Source organism: Chenopodium album, chromosome 15 (genome assembly GCF_948465745.1).
Source record: "Chenopodium album chromosome 15, dcCheAlbu1.1, whole genome shotgun sequence".
In the NCBI taxonomy this organism is placed as follows: Eukaryota; Viridiplantae; Streptophyta; class Magnoliopsida; order Caryophyllales; family Amaranthaceae; genus Chenopodium; species Chenopodium album.
This window is the reverse complement of record NC_137848.1, coordinates 3,651,672-3,674,219: the sequence shown is the minus strand read 5'-3', so window position 1 is coordinate 3,674,219 and position 22,548 is coordinate 3,651,672. Positions and strand designations below refer to the sequence as shown.

At 33.3% G+C, this 22,548-nt stretch overlaps 2 protein-coding genes, 1 non-coding gene and 1 pseudogene across 4 annotated transcripts; 2 read left to right on the top strand and 2 right to left on the bottom strand.

Moving 5' to 3' along the window:
- The first annotated feature begins 6,576 nt into the window (after positions 1 to 6,576).
- On the top strand, positions 6,577 to 9,559 carry LOC145582711 (DNA N(6)-methyladenine demethylase ALKBH1A-like). The gene is made up of 8 exons (XM_081639712.1): positions 6,577 to 6,676; positions 7,094 to 7,208; positions 7,306 to 7,457; positions 7,701 to 8,047; positions 8,141 to 8,279; positions 8,385 to 8,451; positions 8,542 to 8,663; positions 8,862 to 9,559. Exons 2-8 carry the CDS (start codon positions 7,114 to 7,116, stop codon positions 8,999 to 9,001), a joined length of 1,062 nt encoding a protein of 353 aa, XP_081495838.1. The 5' UTR covers positions 6,577 to 6,676; positions 7,094 to 7,113; the 3' UTR covers positions 9,002 to 9,559.
- A 157-nt stretch (positions 9,560 to 9,716) lies between these two features.
- TRNAL-AAG (transfer RNA leucine (anticodon AAG)) lies at positions 9,717 to 9,797 on the bottom strand. Its single transcript has one exon. It is a non-coding gene; the product is annotated as a tRNA-Leu (tRNA).
- A 4,153-nt stretch (positions 9,798 to 13,950) lies between these two features.
- On the top strand, positions 13,951 to 18,807 carry LOC145582718 (uncharacterized). Of its 2 annotated transcripts, none has more exons than XM_081639718.1 (5): positions 13,951 to 14,270; positions 15,098 to 15,198; positions 15,389 to 15,502; positions 18,379 to 18,462; positions 18,616 to 18,807. In XM_081639718.1, exons 1-5 carry the CDS (start codon positions 14,060 to 14,062, stop codon positions 18,670 to 18,672), a joined length of 567 nt encoding a protein of 188 aa, XP_081495844.1. In that variant the 5' UTR covers positions 13,951 to 14,059; the 3' UTR covers positions 18,673 to 18,807. The 2 variants fall into 2 exon arrangements, with proteins under 2 accessions (XP_081495844.1, XP_081495843.1); XM_081639717.1 differs by having other exon boundaries at positions 15,095 to 15,198.
- A 2,049-nt stretch (positions 18,808 to 20,856) lies between these two features.
- Positions 20,857 to 22,007, bottom strand: LOC145582712 (arabinogalactan O-methyltransferase 2 pseudogene; annotated as a pseudogene).
- Between the last annotated feature and the right edge of the window lie 541 nt (positions 22,008 to 22,548).

Sequence of the window (22,548 nt, the reverse complement as noted above, 5' to 3'; positions counted from 1 at the left end):
TTTGGGGCATTTCTGATTTTTTTTTTTTTTTTTTTTTTCATGACTCAAAATAATTCCTTTTTAGTCCATAATGTAATTGCAAGATTGAATATGACATGCTAGATAGCATTTGCAAGTTTTAAGCCCAATATCATTGGACCGAACAAGATGTTAAAACTATGAGATTCCAGTATTGTTGGGCAGCCCAAAGAGATATAATGGACCACATTGGTTTGATCCAAAACCAAAGAAATGATAAGTTAAAAAAAAAAAAAAAAAAAAAAAGAAGAAAAATGCCCAAGAAAATATTGAATTTAATATACAAATGTAATGTGACAAAATAGATGTCGCTTCCAAGAAAAAGTTGGGTGTTTTAGTGTTTATGCATAAAATTTAGGTGAACTTTGTAATTTCATCAATCCGACTCGAGTAACACACCTGGCCTATGGTAGGTGAGTCTCCCAAGCCAACTCTTATATATATATATATATATATATATATATATATATATATATATATATAAAGAGAGAGAGAGAGAGAGAGGAGACAAATTAATCAAGAATAGCTTAAAAAACATCTTCCTATCAAGCTAGAAAATTTCCGAATGTCTATGGATATGCAATTATACAAATAAAATATCTTATAAATGTCATCACGATCAGGTAAGTAACTCGATCATGTAGGCTAATACATAGCTTCATTTATGCAATAAAGCGAAGCAACTTTTTGTCGTGTTATACAAGACTATAAGAGAATTAGTCAAACTAGTACAACCCCTAAATTTTAAGCAAGTCTAAATGGTCCGTGTAGCAAGCTAAGTCTCTCTAGTTAGAAACTTGGCATAGTACAAATGTTACAACTTATAATAGTCCAACTTTAGTCAAGTCAATTCAAAACAGCTCTATAAGATTTGACTTGGCTCCTTCCACTAGCACAATTAATTATAATTAACCCAAACTAACCAAGGTTATATTAATACTTAATCCATGATGTCATGTCATACCATGAACTGATTAAGCAAGAAACTGTCAAAGTAACAATTTATGGTTGGTTGGTGTCTTAATGGAGCAACTCATATAATGGTGGTTGTTAATTAAGATGATTTGACCCTACTAATTAGCTTGTTTAAGATGTTAATTGCAATTTGCATCTTTGTTATTAGTTTTATGCCAAAGCTAGACATTTAATTCTCTAATGATCCATTTAAGACTAGTGTACACTGTATTTAGCTTATCATAAAAGGAATATAACGTCATTGATCGCTTAGAAAAGTTACAATGAATTGAAGTTTGTGTTTTCAAAAAAAAAAAAAAAAAAAAAAAAAAAAAAATTTGAAGTTTGTCAAAGAAAACTTGGGATTTTTTTAGTAACTATTTGATGAATGTTCCTTTCTTTATGATTTCACGATATACAATAATACAAAGCTGTCAAATGACATAGGCTAGATCAATCAGATTTGCCCTCGGCTTCAAGGTATAATTTTCTTCTTTTGGCTCTTGACAGAGGGACAAATCGAATCGCGTGCTGGGGGTAGGGGCAGAACAGGAGAATTCATGCACAAGTGCACAACCCTAGATTGGGTGTGAAATAATGAAGATCTAATTCACAGGCGAACTACGAGATGGGGGCAATTGACTCCACTTCAAGTAGCCTTTACTCCAATTCTTTAGTGAACTAGCTCTCCATTCATGTATGAAGTATAATACTTAAATAATAGGAGGTAGATTTTAATAATGCCAGTTTAAGTCATGTTAAATCAAGATTACATAACAGTATAGCACAATTTACAAACTCGCCAATTTTGTAAGAGAAAATAAAGTCAATCATAAGCAAGAAATTAGAAATGGCTTACTCTATAATTCTTCACTATTTTCACAAGCTACAAATAATGTTTTGGAGAAGAGATTGATCAATTGAAATGCTCAAAGAGCTCACGTAATTCTTGAAAATTGTCACTACATTTCCAAAAGTTGGAACATAGTAGCAACTTCACATGACCATTTAGGAGGTTACACTTTCTTGATTAATCAAGCATTGTAAATTTGTAATTATCATACAATAGATAGATAGTGTGTAAGTGTGTTATATCGAATTAATGGCTAAACTTTGTAAGCTTTGGCAATAAAAGGTTCTTGCCAAATCATTCAGAATGGGGTTTATATATGTCTAAATCCGCCAAATATAATTAGACACCAATACTTATACTCGATTAATTAGTATAAGCCACAAATAATTCTAAGGTATGTTAGTTTATATGGGAATTCCAAATTTGGGCAATAGTTCCTTCGTATGGAGTTCAATTCATCAAAAATAACTCGAAGGATACTACAATACTACGAACATGAAGTATTGTATTTCTAATTAAGAATGCCATAAGATAGAATTTTAATTCAACACCATTATCACAATTGTACAAATTATCTAATGCAAAAGCCACCAATGAAACCTATACAACTATACAAGTGTGAAACAAGCAATTTTCATGTACTCATCACATAATAAAACATGCAATTTCCACCTCCAAACAATCACACCATCACACATAATTCAACCCTAAATATTATGTACCATATCAAAAACTTGCTACCACCTGTTCGTATTAAATTGTCACATTACTAGTTCAAATAACACGGCACACAAATAGAAATACTTAATCACAACTCACAAATTTATAGAAATCTCATTTATAATCTCTGAGTATGATGACCAACATATATTACAAATTCAAGAAACAAAAGTATATAATATAATGAGACTAAATATGTACTCATATTAAATTACAAAGTTATAACATTTTGATTTTTTTTTTCTTTTTCCAAATTTCTAGTAACAAAGAAGATTAATTAATAAGGGCGGCCATTACTATTATTAGTAGGAGTTCGAGCAATGAGCCGAACCGGAAGGGGTCGACCGGTACCTGAACCACCACATTTGGTGCAAGCAGCCCGACCCGAACCCGAACAAGAGCGGCAACCCACATCACCATCTGACCATCTCGAGCAAAAACAGGCAACCCGACCCGACCCGTTACAAGATGGGCACCTTGGAAATGGACCAGCCATGGTGTTATTCTGGTCTAAGACTGACTTGACTAGAGCCGCACCGGCTAAAACGCTTAGACCGGAGGCTAATTGGGTCAGAACCAAGGGACCCATGTTGGCTAAGTTTTAGCAGAGAGAGAATAAAATCAATGGAAGATTAAATTTGGGTTTTGGGTTTGATTTTAGAGGTGAAAAGTTATGGAAGATTGAATGTGGTAAGAAAGAAGAACACGTTATACAAAGTTTATAAGGAATGGTTTGGAAAGAAAAGTTGGGATTTGATTGGGTTGGTTACATGGAAAGCTCCTACACCACAATAATACGAGTATTGAAGATTTGAGAGTTTTAAGGGGTTGTAATTTGTAAACTTGTTTTGTTTTTGGACTTATTTGTTGTTTTTTGTTTGGGCCTTGTTGCTTCCTTTACCATCCTTCAACTTGAGTATCCTTACCGATATGACTCGTTTTGTAGTCGGTTATAAGTTACGTGATCAGGATAAAATTTAAGTACTCCTATAATTCGGCAGACGGAAATGCCAAGTAGGTGAACTAAGCTTTGAATGAACACAATTTTTTTAAAAAGACGGGTGTATATTAATTTATTATAAAATAAGTTAAAGTATTCTTAAAAATATTTAAAGTTTTTTTTTTTTTTTGACAAAAGAAGTATTTAAATGTATAGTATATAATTATGAATCTATAAGAAATTACACAATAAAATAAAATTCAAACTAACACAAATTAAAAATTATCCATTAAAGGGTTAAATTTATCATAAAAATAGTTAAAATTACCCTTAAAATGATTGTCTTACAATAAAATTAACATACACCCACCTTATACAAGACTGATTGATGAATATATATGATACTATCTCTGTTTCAATTTAGTTTGCCCAATTTTCTTTTTTTGCTTATTTATTATAATTAATGTTTTTTTTTTTTAAAGCATAGACACAATAACTTTTATTTAGAATATTTTATCTATCCCATAAGTAAAATTTAGGATTTCTCACGACCATTCAATTGATAAATTTCTCCCCCCTCATCATTTTTTTTTTTTTTTTAATTTTTCAAAATAACAATTGATAACCATGCTTCAAAGCTCCTCTTAAAACTATTTATCTTATCCAAGGAAAAATTAAATTACGATAGAGAGGATTTTTTTATTATTATTAATTTTATCCTAGAATTGTGTTTTTCTTCATAAATATTCATAACCGGTTATATAGGCTTTTGTATGGAAGTATATTGTCATTCTTGCTTTATCCATTTCGTTAATGTGGGAATGCAATTGTTTCTATTTGGGGCCATGTTTCATGTGGTGGTATGTGAGATGAATCTCATGAATCCATTAAAATATCTTTTTTATTGGGTTTATTTGATTTTAATATCTCTTCCTAAGATATTTTTAAATGAGTTAAGTTTAAAAGTTTCATAGTGTAAATTATTGTCTTTCCTTAAAAAGTTAAAATAGGTCCTTAATATTGCTAAAGTATTGAGAAGGCTTATAGGGCCCTATCGGAATCCCACCCAAAAAAAAAAAAATGTTTACATTAACAATTAACCAAACAGTCTATATCTAAGATTGGGTTTTACAACATACTAAGAATGTACTAAAAATCTATAAATATAACTTAAGTAACAAGCGTTGACGTCATTCCCTATTTAAATTGTACAAATGTCAAGTTGTGGTAAAAAAATTTCTCGCCTACATCAATTGCTGACATCATATTTTTATTTTTATTTTTACTTATTTTTTGAAACCTTCTTATTTTTTACCTTAAATTATATATAGGGAGTATATTATTTTTTTTTTGAAGACAAAATAATTATAATATGTTATTTCTATTTATTTTTTTTACATTATTATGGATTTATAAAAAAAAACTATCTGGATTCCAAATATAATTACTCTCGGTTTAAGAGTACTCCGTCGGTTCAAAAAAAAAAAAAAAAAGAGCACTCCGTATTGTATAATTTGTTTAAATTTTTACTATCTTTAAAAAATTTTAGATCTAAATACCGTTGCAATTAATGATTATGTTTCTATATTTTTTTTCCTCATATGAGGTACATATATAAAATATATTTATTTCAAAGAAATTTATCATGTCGTGCATCGCATGGGGCTAATTTAGTTTATAACTATGGATCACCGTGCATGGCACGGGATCTAACCTAGTATAAATATTATTAGAGATAACAATAATTCATCGAAGTCAGCATGATACAAAGGTCATAAGTTCGAATTTCATCCACCCCTTCTTTTAAAGTGGAATATTTTAGCGCATGATATGAGGAAGGTTTATGTTGTATCCACACTTCAAATCCAACGAGCTTTCTCGTAAGGGGCATAATAGAGTATAAAACATATTTCTAGGTCTCAACCATAAGCTTAAGCTTTTGGTTGAGTTGGTCCATTAATATAGTATCAGAGCCAGACCCACGATATGGGACCCTAAATGGCTAAAGTTCACTAGTCCAATAGTACGTCCATGTGAGGGGGAGAGAAAAAGCGCTCTAGCCCGAAAAAAAAAAATCACATAAGACAAAGTTAAAAGGGATCTTACATGTGTGGCGAGGGGGGGGGGGGGGGGGGGGAGTTGAAAAATTAGACCTCTCAAGTATCACCACATTTAAGTGTCCCACATTAGTTGAAGAAGTGATAATTAATCACTTTATAAGACTAAGGGGTCACTCCTCCTATTGTCGTATGATTTTGGGATGGAATCTCATAGGGAGTTGTGAAATAGACTCTCTCTTTCTTGGTTAATGAAAGTAGCTTTTGGAGTAGTGTTTGTCAATTATTTCTACATTTCCGTTTGAATATCTATATAATGCCTCTTTCTATTTGAAAGTTATATTTTTTGACATTATTACCTTTTTTTTGATGAGTTGTCATATTTTTTCCTTTAATTTTAACATCAATTTCCAACACTTTCTCTCTTTATTTCTTCAATTATTCCCAACTATTTTTTTTCCTCTCTATCTCTCTCTAACCTACATGCACATATGTATATTTAATTAGTAGTTTTAAAGAATTTACAATTTTCTTAATTCTCGCGCAAAAATCACTAGAGGTTTTGTATTAGGGGATAGAAGGAGTATTAATTTGTGTTAACAAAAAAACTCTTTACATTTTATAATAATTGACACGCTTCAACTTTTTCTCAACATTGACTATCAATATTTTTAATTACACATTAGTGAAATCTATAAAAACTTGACATCTCAATAATATGCATTAATAAATCTAACAATTATGGAGATTGTTATATACACCCGGGTGTACGGTACATTCAAGAGTATTTGTTTGTTCATTTGATGATAAAATGAGCAATAATCATAGAAATGAGCAAAAAAGTACTCTTAGGTGCACCACTGCACCATACAACCGGGTGTATAAAACAATTTCTAGAGTCAAAGAGATCAATTAGATGCAACTCTAATTAAAATAATAATAATAATAATAATAATAATAATAATAATAATAATAATAATAATAGTAATAATAAAGGTGAAAATAAAACAAAAAGGAAGAAAAAAATAATTTGGTTTGGTTTTTTGGTTTTAAAGCGCTAAAACTTCAACTTCACCTTCACCTCCACCCACCCTACTGTCATACATCGCTCATTGATCTCACTGCTACTCCAAGGTAATTTGTCCTTGAATTTGATAATTTTATAGATTTCTAGTTGATTTTGTTGTTAATCGTTGAGAAATTGTGGCCTAAATTTATCAACTTCTAATTAATTTTGCAGGTTAGGGTTTCAATTTTAAATCCCTAAATTTGGGTTTTTAAATTTTGGCTCGTAGAATGTTTAAATTGCATGTGGAATTCGATAGTTTTATTGGTAATTGTATTTTATGTGTTTTTCATATGTTCGAATTTAGCTGGTTACATATATAATTTTAGGCAGGTTTTTGATTTTGTTACAGTGATATAGATGGACATGATTACATGAGTAGGTTTTTGTGATGCAATTAGAAATTATAAGTGGAATTTTTTATGTCAAATTAACTACATTGCTTGCTGATGAAGAGGGTGTTACTGAATTGTTCTGTTAATTAGGGTAGTAAGCTCGGAATCAAATGTATGGTGATGGAGTCAACGACGATGTTGATAGAATTGCGTTTCGTAGAGCGGAGAAGAAGTATAAGCTCTATTATGATCAAAACTCGAGAAAGTACTCGTCTTTTCTTGATATCGATGTGTGATCAAATTTTTGTTATTCTGAATTATTGTGGGATTGAAGGTTTTTGATTTGATTGCTATTGTTTTAGGAAGAAGCAGCCTAGACCAGTAGATTTATCTGAGGTAGTGGATTTCAAGTCGATATTGGACACTTTCAATCAAACTGGCGAAACACCAAATGGGTTTCATGTAATTGAGGGGGAGTTTGATTGTTCTGTTATTCGCCTTGACAACCGCCCGGGTAAGAACTTGTGTTGTAATTGATGCTTTGATATAATTGCTTAGTGAGGCTGCTTATGCATTAGTGGGAACTGCATTCGAAATTTAGGAGTTGCTTCCTTGCTTGTAGTGTTTATTACGTAATACTGTACCTAGTGGTGTGATAACTCTTAAGTTCGCACACTTGATGGAAACTGATGAGCATATATTTCAAATCTGCTTCTGCTGAAACTAGGCCCCTGAAACTTAGTTCTTTCTAATGTAGGCTTTTATTTTATTCCTGGAGCATTGAGTGTGGAACAACAGTGTCAATGGATAAAGGAAAGCTTGATGAGCTTCCCTCAACCTCCCAATCGGACAAACCATAATGCACATTATGGTCCTGTACAAGATTTGTTTGCTGCCTCTAGAGAAGAGAAAATCCTAGTTGAAGACGAACATTCACCAAAAGATTCAGAGTCATTGAGCAATGGACAGGCTCAAAGATGGAAATTTTGTGATAAGATGGGAAATGTTTCCTTGAAGGGATATGGTGGGAATTCAATTTTGGCATCAGCGCTTCTACGGAAGTTGCGGTGGAGTACACTTGGATTGCAGTTTGATTGGTCAAAGGTGACCATTCACATCATTTAACTTGGCTTGTAGCATGGCACTTTTAGTTTTCTTGATGGTTTAATCTCAGGCTAATATATTTTCATGGTACAGCGCAATTATGATGTTTCTCTACCACATAACAAGATTCCAGCTGAACTTTGTCAACTGGTTAAGAAGTTGGCTGTGCCTGCTATGCCTTCTGGGGATTTTTTCAAGCCAGAAGCTGCTATTGTTAACTACTTTGCATCAGGTATCGAGAAATATGTTCAATGTTCTTTTTATTATACTTTTGGTGTGGCTAACTTTGAACTCCCATGGTTTTTGACTCTGAGACCTCCTGCTTTCCGCTTTTCAGGTGACACCCTTGGCGGACACCTTGATGACATGGAATTAGACTGGACTAAACCTATAGTTAGCATGAGGTCTTATGCTACGTCCTTGTCGATTCTTGTATTGCTCTTAAAAAATTTACTATAGCAGCAAGTTGAACTTTCTACTTTCATTTGTTTCAGTTTGGGTTGTAAAGCTATATTTCTTCTTGGTGGGAAGTCTAGAGATGATGAACCCTTGGCAATGTTCCTACGAAGTGGTGATGTTGTGCTGATGGCTGGAGAAGCTAGGGAATGTTTTCATGGTAAGCATGGCATCCTCTGTCCTAATTTTTACAATCTTCGTGCAATGCTTGCATTAGTGTTAAAAGTGAAGCAGTGAACTTTCATATGACTATAAATCTTCAGCCATTTTATGAGATGTTCACCCCAAATATTCATGGTGTATAGTCTCGACTATCTAACCACCGCCTTTTTGTTCATCTTCATCTTCTATGTGGCAGGGGTGCCCCGCATCTTTGCTGACAGGGAACACTCTGAAATTGCATCCTTGGAAAAGCACCTCTCAACTGAAGACGACCGTTGTGTCTTGGATTATATCACATCTTCAAGAATTAATATCAACATCCGACAAGTCTATTAACTTTTATCCACTGCCAGATATCTTAGTTTGACTGTTTGAACCATCAACACCCTTGGCTCCTTTTTTGAACGCCACTGAGATAGCTTACATTCAACAAGATCATAACCGAACCGAAAGTTGCAATGCTTCGAAAAATGTCGGTCAAAAACTCATTCTTCTACATAAAAACTTTGGAAGTCTTTTTTGTTTCTCTGGATTGTGGGCATACATAGTGATGACTTTGGCTTCCTCAATCTTCAATGTACGAAGTATTAATATAGAATGCGACATTTATCAAGGGCAAAGGAGACGGCCTCGTCTCCAGCGATTGGACCAAAGGGGTTTTTGGTATACTATCTATACATTTTTTCCCTGTAATTTTTCTCTCTTCCGCCATCCGGTAACTGGACAGAATCTTCCCTTTTGACGAAGAGCTTGAAAGTAGAGAGCAATGCTTATAGGATATTAGCACTAGTACCACAATTTTCTTGTGTTGATGGTTCCATATACAAACTCTTTAGTTAGGAAGATTTTTGAAATTTATGCAGTGATTTAGTGTAAACCCGAAAGGAGTTTTTACTCTTCAATTTTGAGTATACATTTATTTGTTTCATGTATATGCACATTTCACTCATCGAATTGGTAGCATACTATCCTTAATTCTTGTGCAAAAAATTGTCAACAGGAAATTGTTATCTGCTCTCTGTTTTTTTTAAAAAAAAATGAAAAAAACTAATGTTGAGAGTGGGATTTGAACCCACGCCCTTTCGGACCAGAACCTTAATCTGGCGCCTTAGACCAACTCGGCCATCTCAACGTGTTTGACATTCATCAATTCAATATTTAGTTGATATTATTTCCAATGGTGTCATGTATGGATTTATATCTTTCCAACACAAATAGGTAGGTTAACTTTAATTAATCTACTTTAACAAATACTCGTACTCACTACTTATGATGTAATAAAGAAAATTAACGGTCAGATTTGGTAATAATTTCACTAATTTGACCATAAAATCTAAAAATAATTACGGAGTAACTTTGTGCAAAACAAGTATTTCTATCATCTTTGATACTTATGAATTTATGATACTTAGTAGTTTTGGAGAAGCTATATGATAAGATAATGACATTAAAAAATTGGTAAATGGCTAATTTTTTGGTTTATGAACATAAAAATTCACTATAAGGAGATTTAATATTATGATTGTGAAAAATAAATTAAAGTTTGCCTTTTCTTTTAATAGGGTGAAAAATATACTATCAAAAGTAATTGAGGTTAACCTACCTATTACTTCTTGTGTTCCCCAATACTCGCAACAATTGTGCGTTGCTTGTACTTTATGAAAGATTTGTGGGTTGTAAATAAAAATAATAAAAATATGTGCAAGCGTTGTTAATGGGACTTTATTAATTATTTGTGAGAAAGAGGAATACTAAAGCAGTAAATTTTAGAGGTAAGCATGGGACGGGTACCCGTACCGTTAGTATTAACGGTTCGAGTACCCGATAACCAAAATCCCTAAAAGTAATATCTATAACCCGAATCGATAAGTTCGGGTACCTGGATTTTCGGATCGGTTATCGGGTACCCAATAAGATATCCAATAATGATAATTAAACTTAATTATGTAGTTATTATGATATAATTTACCAGTAATTAACAACAATATCATATGATTTTGACCAAACTATTAATAATATTACTAATCATTGATATTATAAAGTAATTATGAAGTAAAGTAAGAGTTTAGATTTTAAAAAAATAGATTGAAGTAGGGAAAAAAAGCAAAAAAAATGCTTATCGGATCGGATTGGGTAACCGTTAATTTGAAAATGATACCCAATAACCATACCCGATAACAAATTATCGGAACGGGTACTCGAACCGTTATGGTTATTGGATCGGGTACCCTAATTTTCGGAATGGTTACGGATCGATTTTTCGAATTTTCGGTTTTTCGGGTAGTTTTGCTCAACCCTAGTAAATTTAGTGTGAGTGGGATTAATATGAGAGAATTAAACAATAAAATAATAGTAATACTAGGTACTTTGTATTGCAAGTATTTCAAAATAAACAAAAGGTACGTGTGTTGAGAGTATTTCGAAATGAATGTGAAAAGGCTATGACTTATTCTCTGCAAGTTAGTGTAGAAACTTATTATTAACTCTACTTCATATTATTTACAAATTTGAAATATTTTATGTCTCAAATAATACTCCAATGTTGCAAATACAATGAAGCGGAGGTAATATTTATTTTTGACAGAACCTTTTCTTTATAAACAACCCTCAGTAAATATATACTTCATAGATAAGATCACTTTTCTTTGTTGGGAAAGGATCATATCAGTTTATAAATATCTTTAATTGCGTATGATTAAAACTTACGAGTGCAAAAATTACATACTCCGTATCTAAAAAGAATACAAGTAGACGAATGTAACTGTAGACATCCATTTGTGTCTCCCCAAAACCAAACCCAGTGATGAATACCTTTCACGTCGAACCATAATCGAATAAGGTGAAAGTGTGAAAAGTCAAGTGTTGCGGTTAGTTTTTATTAACATCCTTCTTTCTGTTTTCGAAAACCCACTCTATTTTATGAAAACGTCCAATTCAGTTTATTTTGGTCCATGATAAGGGTCCAATAATGGTGTAGGTCGATAGGGTTTGAAAAGACCTTTCCAACGATATATTATAAGCCCAATTCCGATGAATAATGAGGAAGTTATGGCCAAAATACTTAACTGGGCTCAAACCGGATTTTACCTACGACCCAATGATCATGAGGAGGGTCCAAAGGTTTAATCCTATTCCTAAACTAATTAGGATTGATTGAATCTTCTATAAGTTTCTAAAATATCTTAATTATCCTTTTTTGAAAAGATAAGATCATAGAATTTGATTTGAATATAAACTTTCCTTTTTTAAAACTTTCCTAATTCTATTCGGATTTAAAGATGTTCAAAGACAGTCAGATATTATTTTTGTGCCTCATATTTTTTTATCCAAATTTTACATGGTTGGATAGATCTTGAAATTATCTTTCCAATGATATATTATAATAATAAATCCGAGCTATAACGAAAAATATATGAAAGATATACGAAACTCTATCCAAAGCTGACACCCTTTTACTATTTCGTCCATATCTTTTTATCTACAAAATATTTTAATATGATTCTAATTGCATTTGAAAGTAGACTTCAAGATCTTTCCAACGACATATTATATGACTTATTTGGACTTCTAGATCAAAAGATATGATTAAAACAAAATCCGCAAAAACTGTCTCCGTCGCCAAACGACAGGCTTGTCGCCTCGCGACAGACTCTGTCGCCTGGCGACAAGATAAAAATCTGGCGACAAGGTCGGTTTGTTAGCGAAAAAGTGGATTTTTATTCCTTATCAAATTCTATGATTTTCCGGACTGTTTTCTTATAAATAGGGTCCGAACCTCTGTTTTTATTCATCAACAATCAATTCTCTCTATGATCTCTCATGATCAATTCTTCCTTAATTCTCTCTATTCTCCCTCTAAGCAATATATGCTTTCTTTCTCTCTCTTTCTAAACCAACCTTTTTACATACAATATTCCGCATTCACAAGACTTAGAGTCTCTTAGCCAAGTTCGAAGTTGCCTTCGCCCTAGACGTGCAAGGTTTGATAATTTCTGAGGGTTTGGTCCAAAACTAGTCAAAACTTTATTTAATTTGATTTCAATTTGATTCTTTAATTGTTCTTTATTATTTTTATTGAAGTTTACTAACTTGTGTATTTTGTTATTAGAAAGAGGTACGAGGTTTCAAAGTAAGTAGATTAGCTTACTTCCTATTTCTTTCACAATGTAGAAAGCATGCTTATTATTGTTTAATGCTTTCTAGTATCATGCTAGGATTTGTTATTAATCTTGTTAGTATCATGCCTAGGATCTTGCTATTATATTTAAGCTTTATTATGCCTTATCATGCTATTATCATTATTGTTATTTTGATTATTATTATGTTGCTTGATATATTTTATTTTGTTATTGCTTGATCACACCTTTTATGCATGTTAAAGGGAATTTGTACTTGAAATCACGCTTAATAAGATAATTATTAATTTGGTTTAGGCTAATGTGATTTTAACTCAAGTGATCGCCAATAATAGATTTGTTTGTGCATTAATATTCAACCAACATAGATAAACAGGGTAGGTTCAATATAATATTTGTATGTTATTCGAAAAGCGCGCATGAATACGAGCAGAACAAAGTAGAGGCCTATTTTATAGGGCAGGTCCTTTCTTTTGTAGATTGGATTCGTACCCTCATCCCCGGACCCTGTTTGGTTCAAGACCTTATGGAGTAGTTGATGGTCCTTTTGGATTGTCTTTTGGGTTTACAAGTTCCTAAAACTTGTTGGCGACTCTTTTTGCTCTTTTTCTTTCCCTTTGGAACACCACCGTACTTTAGTGTATGATCACAGTGGGGTTCAAGTTTGGGGTTATCATAATGCTTGAAATATTCCCTACAGTAACAAAATGTCACTTGACTATTTTATTTACACACTATAATAATAAAATAAGGTAAAATTTTTAGTATTCTTACATAAAATTAAACCAAATCAAATAAAAATAAATTAGAAAATCCATGATCAGACCATAACACATACTTCGTATTAGGCAAATGTGTCAATTCGAGTGTTTAAGTTGGGTTCGGTTAGGTCATGTCTGTTAAAATTTTGAATCATGCTAAATTATTGTGTCAATAAAAGTTAAAATCTAAATTAAATGTTTTTGTAATAAATTTAGTTTTAAGTCTATAATCGAGTCAGTTTTTAACACCTTTATATGAGGAGAAGAAAACAAGTTCCGGGAGAAGCAAAGTTGTTCCGGTACGTGGGTTTGGAATTCCCAATTTTTTGGATAAACTGAGGGTTGTTTTCTCAAATCGCACGTATAAATATGTGGGAGAAAAATACAACCGCAAAAAAAAGAAAACACCAAAAAAGATAAAAAAGAATCAAACAAGAGAGAGAAAAACTGAAAAAGCTTTGATAGATTTTAACTGATAGAGGCAAAACGTCGAACACATGGCGTGCAGAATGGTGCTGCGAACCATGTTCTCTACCGAACCATGGCTGCTTCCATCTTCATCCAACCGGTTTCCTCCTTCTGGCCCGTTGAAGGTCCAACATCTGAACATGGGTTCGGGTTATCGGGTCACCCGAACCCACCGGCTTAATTGCTCTTCTCAGGATGACCAGGACCCACCTCAGGAAGCTGTGCTTAAAGCCATTTCAGGTGTGTTATTTATCTTTTTATTTCCGGGTTTTGATTTTTTGAAGTGGGTGTTTGTGAATTAATGTCTTGATTTGATTATTGATTCATATTATGTCAAAGTTTATTACTTTTGATGTTTTAGTGTTTAATTAAGTTCTATGCCTGATGAATTTAGTTGATTTTCATGGAATTGGATGCTATTTGTGAAAATTAGGATGTAAAGGGCTTTACTTTAAGAATTAATGGCATTCTAGCTCAAAAGTATAACTCCTTTTATCAGTTAGAATCGTCATTTCACGTCAAATACCCGTGTTTAAATTTATTTTTTTACTCGTAGGCTATGGACACTTGACAGAAATGACAGTTGATTATAAATCAGTAGTATGTGTTTTTATCTTGTAAATAGCTGGTTGTGGCGCTTGGACATATACCCTTTTATGATATGCGTATTTATATTGGAGTGACATTGGAAAACTGCAATGGTTTTATAGGGAAACTTGATGGGATCAAACTATATACTAAGCAGAATACACAATTAATTAAGTAATGCATACATGCTAGTCTAATGAACTCCGGTGCCTAGAATAGAAGATTAATCGACTACTCGAGTAGGATTTGCTTAGCTTAACCAACTGTGCCAATATATTTATTATAACTCACGTCATCTGTTATGTGATTCTGCGATAGTTGGTGTAATGATATGTACTTAGCTTCAGTATGCGAACTGGAGATAGTTTTCTAATTATCGATTGTTGTATGAACCCGACTCTTGTTACTATTATTGAGTTGCATTGCCTTTAAGTGATTCGAGTATAAATATGTGCACTTTTTTGTGTTTGTTTCAGAAGTCTCAAAGACGGAAGGAAGGGTTGGGCAAACTACAAATGTTGTCATTGGAGGGACAGTAGCAGATGATTCTACCAATGAATGGCTGGCTCTGGATCAAAAGGTATTATTTTATACTGTTTTTCCTTGAATTCTTTCTACTTTCTGCCATCATGGCCATTGAATGCTGTTACGAACTTATAGTCCAGGATGCAGTTATTCTGCTTGCCTGTGTACCTGTTTTGATTATGGAAATGGAATGCGTTGAGTCTATTATAGGGCTGATATTGTGATTGTTTTCATTTGTATGGTAGGTGAACTCATACCCTACAATTAGGGGATTTACAGCTATTGGAACTGGTGGTGATGACTTTGTGCATTCTATGGTTGTAGCTGTTGAATCAGTCCTTCAACAACCCATCCCTGAGGTAACTCTTACTAATATGAACTACACTGAGTGCTGATTAATTAAGAGTTAGTAACAGTGCAATAGTTTCTAATGAGACAGTTGATGTCTACTTTTGTTGTGCTCTTTGTTATGGCCTTATATGTGGATATATAGTAGTGTGTACAAGAAATGTGCCTTCATAATTCATTCTTTGTATGTAGATATCACCTTGGTCCGCCAAAGGTATATTTATATCAATGTGATGTGGTAAGCATATAGGGTTACCAACATCAATGTACACCTGTTAAAAGTTGAGGAAGCATGTTTATCTGATACAGTGATATGCTACGAAAGCCTTGGTGACAAATACCTATAAGTCTCGTGTGGTTGCCCGATCAATACTTTCTTAATGAAAAGCAACTTGGTTGGGAAGCATCTCTTCAAAACTTCCTTCTTTCTAGATCTATGATGCTTAAAATCAACTGTGAGTATTCTTTCAGCATAATGGTTAGAACCTTCATTTTTTGGGTATCAAAGGTTATAGGTTGGATCCTTACCCCAAGTGTTAAAACTTTCAATACTTTTGACAACCATTCATAGTTTGTTTTTGTGAAAGGGAGTAGATCTCTAAGTAGATTTTAAGCTTACATGTAATGTGAATTGGTAATAAATTATTCTTTAGTTGATAGTAAATAATATTATTCGAAACAATTTACTAGTGTGCTAACATAGGAGGCCTAATAGTGATTAGTGAGAGGAAGAAAGGGACTAGGGGTGAGAGATTGCTTTTGGAAGCCAACTCTGTCATCTTTACTGGTTTTGTAGAGTTGTTTGCAGGAAACTATACCTGCTTCCCATGATCCTTAGATGGCTTTCCTTTTCTCTGTATCTTTTTTTTGTGTGAATGTGTCATGTAAGACTGAACTCGGACCCATCCTACCATCGTTAGTCATAATCGAGCGTATCAATGTAAGAAAATGTCTACCTGGGTGGAACATAGCTCTTCCAAAGCTTCTTCCCTCAGTTTTTTTTTTTTTTTTTTTTTTTTTTTTTTTTTTTTTTTTGGTGGGGTGGGGGTTGGCTGAGTGGGTGGATGGCTATTAGGTCGTGTTCAAATTTGACCTCTATAAGGATTTGTTTTTTTAAATTCCCAGTTCTTCCATTGTGATGACCATGACTCAAAAAGTATTTGGAAACATATGCACATCTCTGCCCTATTCTATGATAAAATGGATAATCTTTTGTTATACAAAACCTCAATAAAAGACTTGTGGTTGAACATTTTTTTTTTTTTTTTTTGACAATTGAACAAAAGTAAATTACCAATCATTAGTTGGTGAAAATGAATTGTGGCCTAGAGGGTTTAATAGAATGAATCACACTTTACCACAAAAATATACCCATAAATCCATAATAGTTGGGTACTGTATTGAAATTGAATATTTGACAAACACTGAATTTAGGCATAACCTTGAGAGAATTAATGATAAAATATGACCTATAGAGTTTTGGCTTGGTAACATGTTTTAATATGATGCGGGGCAATTTTGACAGGGGCTCTTTTCTAGCTTGCTTACATACATTTTAGTTGCTCAAACAGGATCAAGTGATTTAAGTCATTGTTAGTTCCAAAGAATTCTAGATATGCTAATTTTGAAGAAGACCCTGCTAATAAAAATCATTAACCAATAAACAAAATAATATTAAGCACAAGACTTTCCACACCTATAAGCATAACTTAAGACATGTTGCATCTTAAGCTTATGAAAAGGTGGTGTGTACTAAATACATTGTGAATTCCCATGGTTACCAAATATTCTTTAATTGGAGTTTCACATAGAAGCACTGGTTTCCTCAAATTACCTTTGGCATACTATAGGTATTTGGTTGAGATTAAAGGATATATTCAATATAAGAATTATGTCAATTCTTTCTTTCCACTTTTTATCTGCTCACTATGGCCTATGAGGATTGGGGAATCACTATTTTCAGCAACTCTCTAGTAACCAAATTTAATGCAATGCGAGGTGGTTCATTGGTGTAACCGTGATGCACATAACATGCAATGGTGGATGAATGCAATGATCAAATTGATGCATTTGGCCTATGTCATCTACTATTTTCTTGGCTGAAATGGAGGGTGAGATGAGTTTAGATAGTGGTCGAGGGAGAAAGGCATATATGCCATTAAGTTGTAGAAGGTTGGAAGCTTGGATAGATGCTGGGAAGTTGGAAGGGAGGGATTGAGAAGGGAGAAGCGGTGTAATAATTTTATCAAACTAAACAAGAATAGGTAACTCTTTTCCAGCCAAAAAAATATGGGTTAACATGAAATCTTTCTTTTCCTTCATGCCCTCTTCTCACAAAGATTATTGTCCTACTCTTTGTGTAACAATGTTGATTGTTGTTGACATTAGGATTAACTGATTATACGATATGGAATATTTAACATAGCTGTTGACACTAGCGCTAACATACAACATATGACTCAGTGATGTCACTGAAGTTCAATAACCGAATGTCAATGTTCTTTATAACTTTTCTATGGTTCAGTTTTTTCCTCTTCATTCTGAATCTTTCCCCAACTGCTTGTTGCTTCATTCTCATTCAATGATTCCCATAGTAGTTTTTGTTGACTCATGTGATTGATGCTGGCTTCATTGAACTCTAATATGGGAATTGTGGCTTCAATCTCATTCGGTTTTTCTATGTTTTGATCAATGCTGTATAAAGTAAAATAAGTTAATAACAGAGACCGTATTTTCAGCTACGAGGAGGTTAAAGTCTAAAATAGTTGTTTTACTTGTTAAGATGTGGTTTTACCATGATTATTGTTGTCTGGTTTATTAATTAGTCTTTTCTGTCCAAACATCTTTTTACTGCCAAAATTTATCTAAACTTGTATGGTTTTATTAGGGTCAAGTAAAGCAGAAAACATCATCAAAGGGCAAGTATGTATCTGTTAATATCGGACCTGTGGAAGTCATGTCTAGCGAACAGGTTACTCTCACTTTCTCTTTTTCTTGAACATAAATTATTGCATATTTGGATCTATAAGGACTATAACCAATGCCATTTGAAAGTAGGTGCATGAATTATGGGCAGAAGCTGACAAATTATTGCTGATTTATATTGTGATGTTTGCTTATACAGGTGCAAGCTGTGTACAACGCCATGCGAAGAGATGATCGGATGAAGTACTTCCTGTAGGCTAGACTTTCTTCCCCCTTTTTGATATACTAGTATTAGATTATTCATATTTTTCTGCAGTTCCTGTAACATATAAACGAAGTATACTGTAACTTATAACAGACTCATCAATGTATATTGCTGCAACCAAACAAATGCCTTCCTAATCTTCCTTGGCATTGTTTTCCCTATATCAGATGACGAAATGCTCGTATGGGCATCGGTGCTTACAAATACTTCCCATTTCTCATGCTATCGAACTGCTTAAACTAACTAGTCTTATTCCATATTATCATCGATGCATTATGATATATGCTCGATTGCTTAAACTACTTTTGCACTATTTCTAGTATTAGTTTAACACTAATTATATTAAACTAACTGTTGTAATAAACTTTGTTAACTTCAAAGGATAATTTTATGAAAAGCAAGGAGTGTATGTAGTCTTCTCAATGATCAAAACATGAAACCTATGTATTTCTTTCAGAACCGGGCTAAAGCGTAGAGTCAAGGATCTGATTTATTTTCCGTTTAGCCTGAAAAAATTCAAAGCTAGTTGCTCCTCCTTTCTTCGCGACGAAGAAGGTTCAAACACACACCATTACTCCATTGAACCACTTGCTTCATCTACAATTATTAGCAAGTACTACAACGAAAGTGAAATAAGCACTAAAATATTAATCAAAGATGTCAAAAATTAACTACATGTTGGAAGTATGGGATAGGTTCAAACTCCAAAGTCTTCAACGTGCAATGAATATGGTTCAAAAATGTCATAGATGGGAGTAATATAAGCACGTATACCTATATATATGCATAGCATAGTACAGAGTAGTATTATTGATTGATTTGAAATTTAATAAAATTTATAGATACGTCTTTGATTAAACATAATAGTGATACTAATAGTCCTTATTAAAGTCGTATGGAGTTAGTCCTATTAGAATTAGTGACGTCTTTGATTAAGCATAATGATGATACTAAATGATAACCCAGTACTATTAAGTTATAGTCCCCATTAAAGTCGTATGGAGTTAGTCAATTTAGCGTTAGTGATTTAGTGCCAATTTACTATTCTCCTTGAGAAAATGAGGACATTTTTACATAGAGGTTACAAAGAATTTGTTTCATAAGGGGATTGGAGTTTTTACGTTCAATGTACATGTGAATATGTGAGCAAACTTGGTGGGTATAATGGAGAATTTAAAGTTTTAGCCCTGCCATCTACTTATGCTTCTGACTACTTAATCTCAAGTATTGATTTATGTAATTGAGGTAACTAACATGTGAAAGGTGATCAACGAAATGTTGGTCAGTAATTTTCACTAAAATTATTTCAATTGCCTAAAATCATCTACCTAAATCCACCCAAATAAGAAAAAACGTCTAATTGTATTTTCATATATACTTTGTATCATGTACAATCAATCAAAATGAAAACAAAATCAATTAGATAAATGATAAAGAATTTATATAATGCTAGTATGCATTATTACACTGTTTATATACTTTTAATGGTTTTATTTTTTTTCAATTACAATATTTGGAGTTTTTAATAGTTCAAAAAAGTACTTCGTATATGAAAATAGTGTAAAATTCCAAACATTATATACGAATGAAGTATATACGAGAGAGTCACCACTCATCTAGAGTAAGTCTATCATTACTTGTACAAACCCCAAAAAAAAAAAAAAAAAAAAAAAAAAAATAAAATAAAATAAAATAAAATAAAGAGTAAAAAATTATCATGTTTTAGATTTGGAGTTTGTCTTTACAACATTAAATCATTTTGGTCATTTTGCTACAACACTCTACATTTTTAGAACAAGATTTCCACACTAAAAAACATGTGACTAACGCGCTCCAACACTTGCATTCTTTGACTAATCTATCCCTTTGCAAAGAGGAGTAAAACAATCAAAAGTTCAAAATCAAACAATAATTATTTTCCAACACCATTTCAGTTTAGTCATGCCAACTTTAAAATTTGAAAACTATGACAAAAATAAAGATTTAAACTTTATTCAAGAAAGAGGCTAGGATAGATCAACCCGAACATCACCGAATATCTAAGAAAACTCATCCGTCCAAGTATGACTATCACAACTTCTCTCATATACCAATATCATCTCGATTCATCTGAATTGACAATTCAATTATACACAACCTTATACTAATCATAAGGTCGTTATAAAACAATACCTACTACACCAAGATAAAATTTTATAATGTATTGGTAATTTGGTAAATAACATTTGTATACTAATCACAAAATTTGGTGCTACTAGTGCTATTATTAGGAGGTATCTCAAAATGCCACAACCTCCCAACACCACCAACCTTAAACTTCATACACAAAAACTCCTTAGCAAACTCCTTCTCAACCTTCCTATCCACATCATGTAAGAACACGTGCGTATTCCCCACGCGCTTCCTTGCACGTGCCATGACGGCCGCGGAATAAATCGCGGCCATCCTCCCTGGCGCGTCAGGAAAATACCCTCTAGGCGCGTCGATCATAATAACATCCCACTCTCTCTCATACACCTCATCCGGTAAATTCTCCAACGCTAACCGGCACTTCCGGTTACCCTTCAAGAAAGCCTTCCCAGGTAAACACTCAGGCACGTGGCGGTAACTCGCAAGTAACCGGTCAGCCTCCTTAAGTCGTGTGCGATACGACACCGTTTTGGCGTTCAACCACGGCGCGTCTTTTAAAACACTGGTGACCCACTCAGGAGTTTCTTCTAGAAACAAAGTGGGCCCAGTCGGGTTAAACGAGGCCCACATTAAGGAATCGTAGCCCAGCCCAAAAACAAGGAAATTACAAGGAGATTTACAAGATTTAAGAACGTTGAATGATTGAGTGATTTCTTGGAGAGATTGTTGTGGGGTCACCTTTGACGTGGCGTAGTGGAGGATTGCCTGAAGTTGGATCGGAGTTGTTGGACTTGGCCCGGAGATGCTGGGCTTGGGCCGCAGAGATAGGAGGTACGACGGCCAATCACGGTGGCCCACGGTTAGAAATGCCGACATTAAAAATGCGCCGGTGAAGAAACTGATTATTGCCACGACGGTTTGCCGCGGTCTGTCGGTGGTTGATCCGACGACGTCGTTTTCGGGTTTCATTTCCACTATTTTTGGAATTTTTTTTTACTTTTTTTTTAAAACTCTCTCTCTCTGAATTTTCTCTCTGTATCACTCTCTCTGTGTGTGTTTAAGACTTTAAGTAGGGGTGTGATGGAGGAGGAGGACATATAAGAGAGAGAAGAAAAAGTGATTTTTTTTTTTTTTTAATTTTAAATTTTAATTAATATTTGTTTGTAATAAAGAGAGCACTTTCCCTAAATAATGTTGTCTTTTTATCTAATTCCCAAAATACAGTCACTTTTTTATAATTTCCCAATATACTGTCCACGTCATCGGTTTAGTGTGGGTTTTTTTTTTTACGGTTTTATCGCAAAACCGCTACTTGAAGTAGCGGTTTATCATGGTAAACCGCTACTTGAAGTAGCGGTTTGTACTTATTTTTTTATTTATTTTTTTCTGTTTTTAAAAAAAGCTTTCCTTTCTTCTCTCTCCTAATCTTCATCAACAGAGAACAAAACTTCCAGAGTTTTGAAAACACCTCCCTGCCATTGCTATGAGATGAGTCCGCCGCCGATGAACCTCCACCACCAAAGTATTATGCCTAACCATTTTATCCATTTCAATTCAATTATTAAATTTGTCAAATAATAATAATTTTGGTGATTGTAATTTTAATGGAGAAATTGGAATTGGGAGTAAGTTTTGAGAGATGATATTGGAATTGGGAGTTTTTCAATGATTATTTAGGGTTGAAATGTTGGATTTCAGATTTTGATTGGATTTATTTGGAAGATTTACTTTGGATGA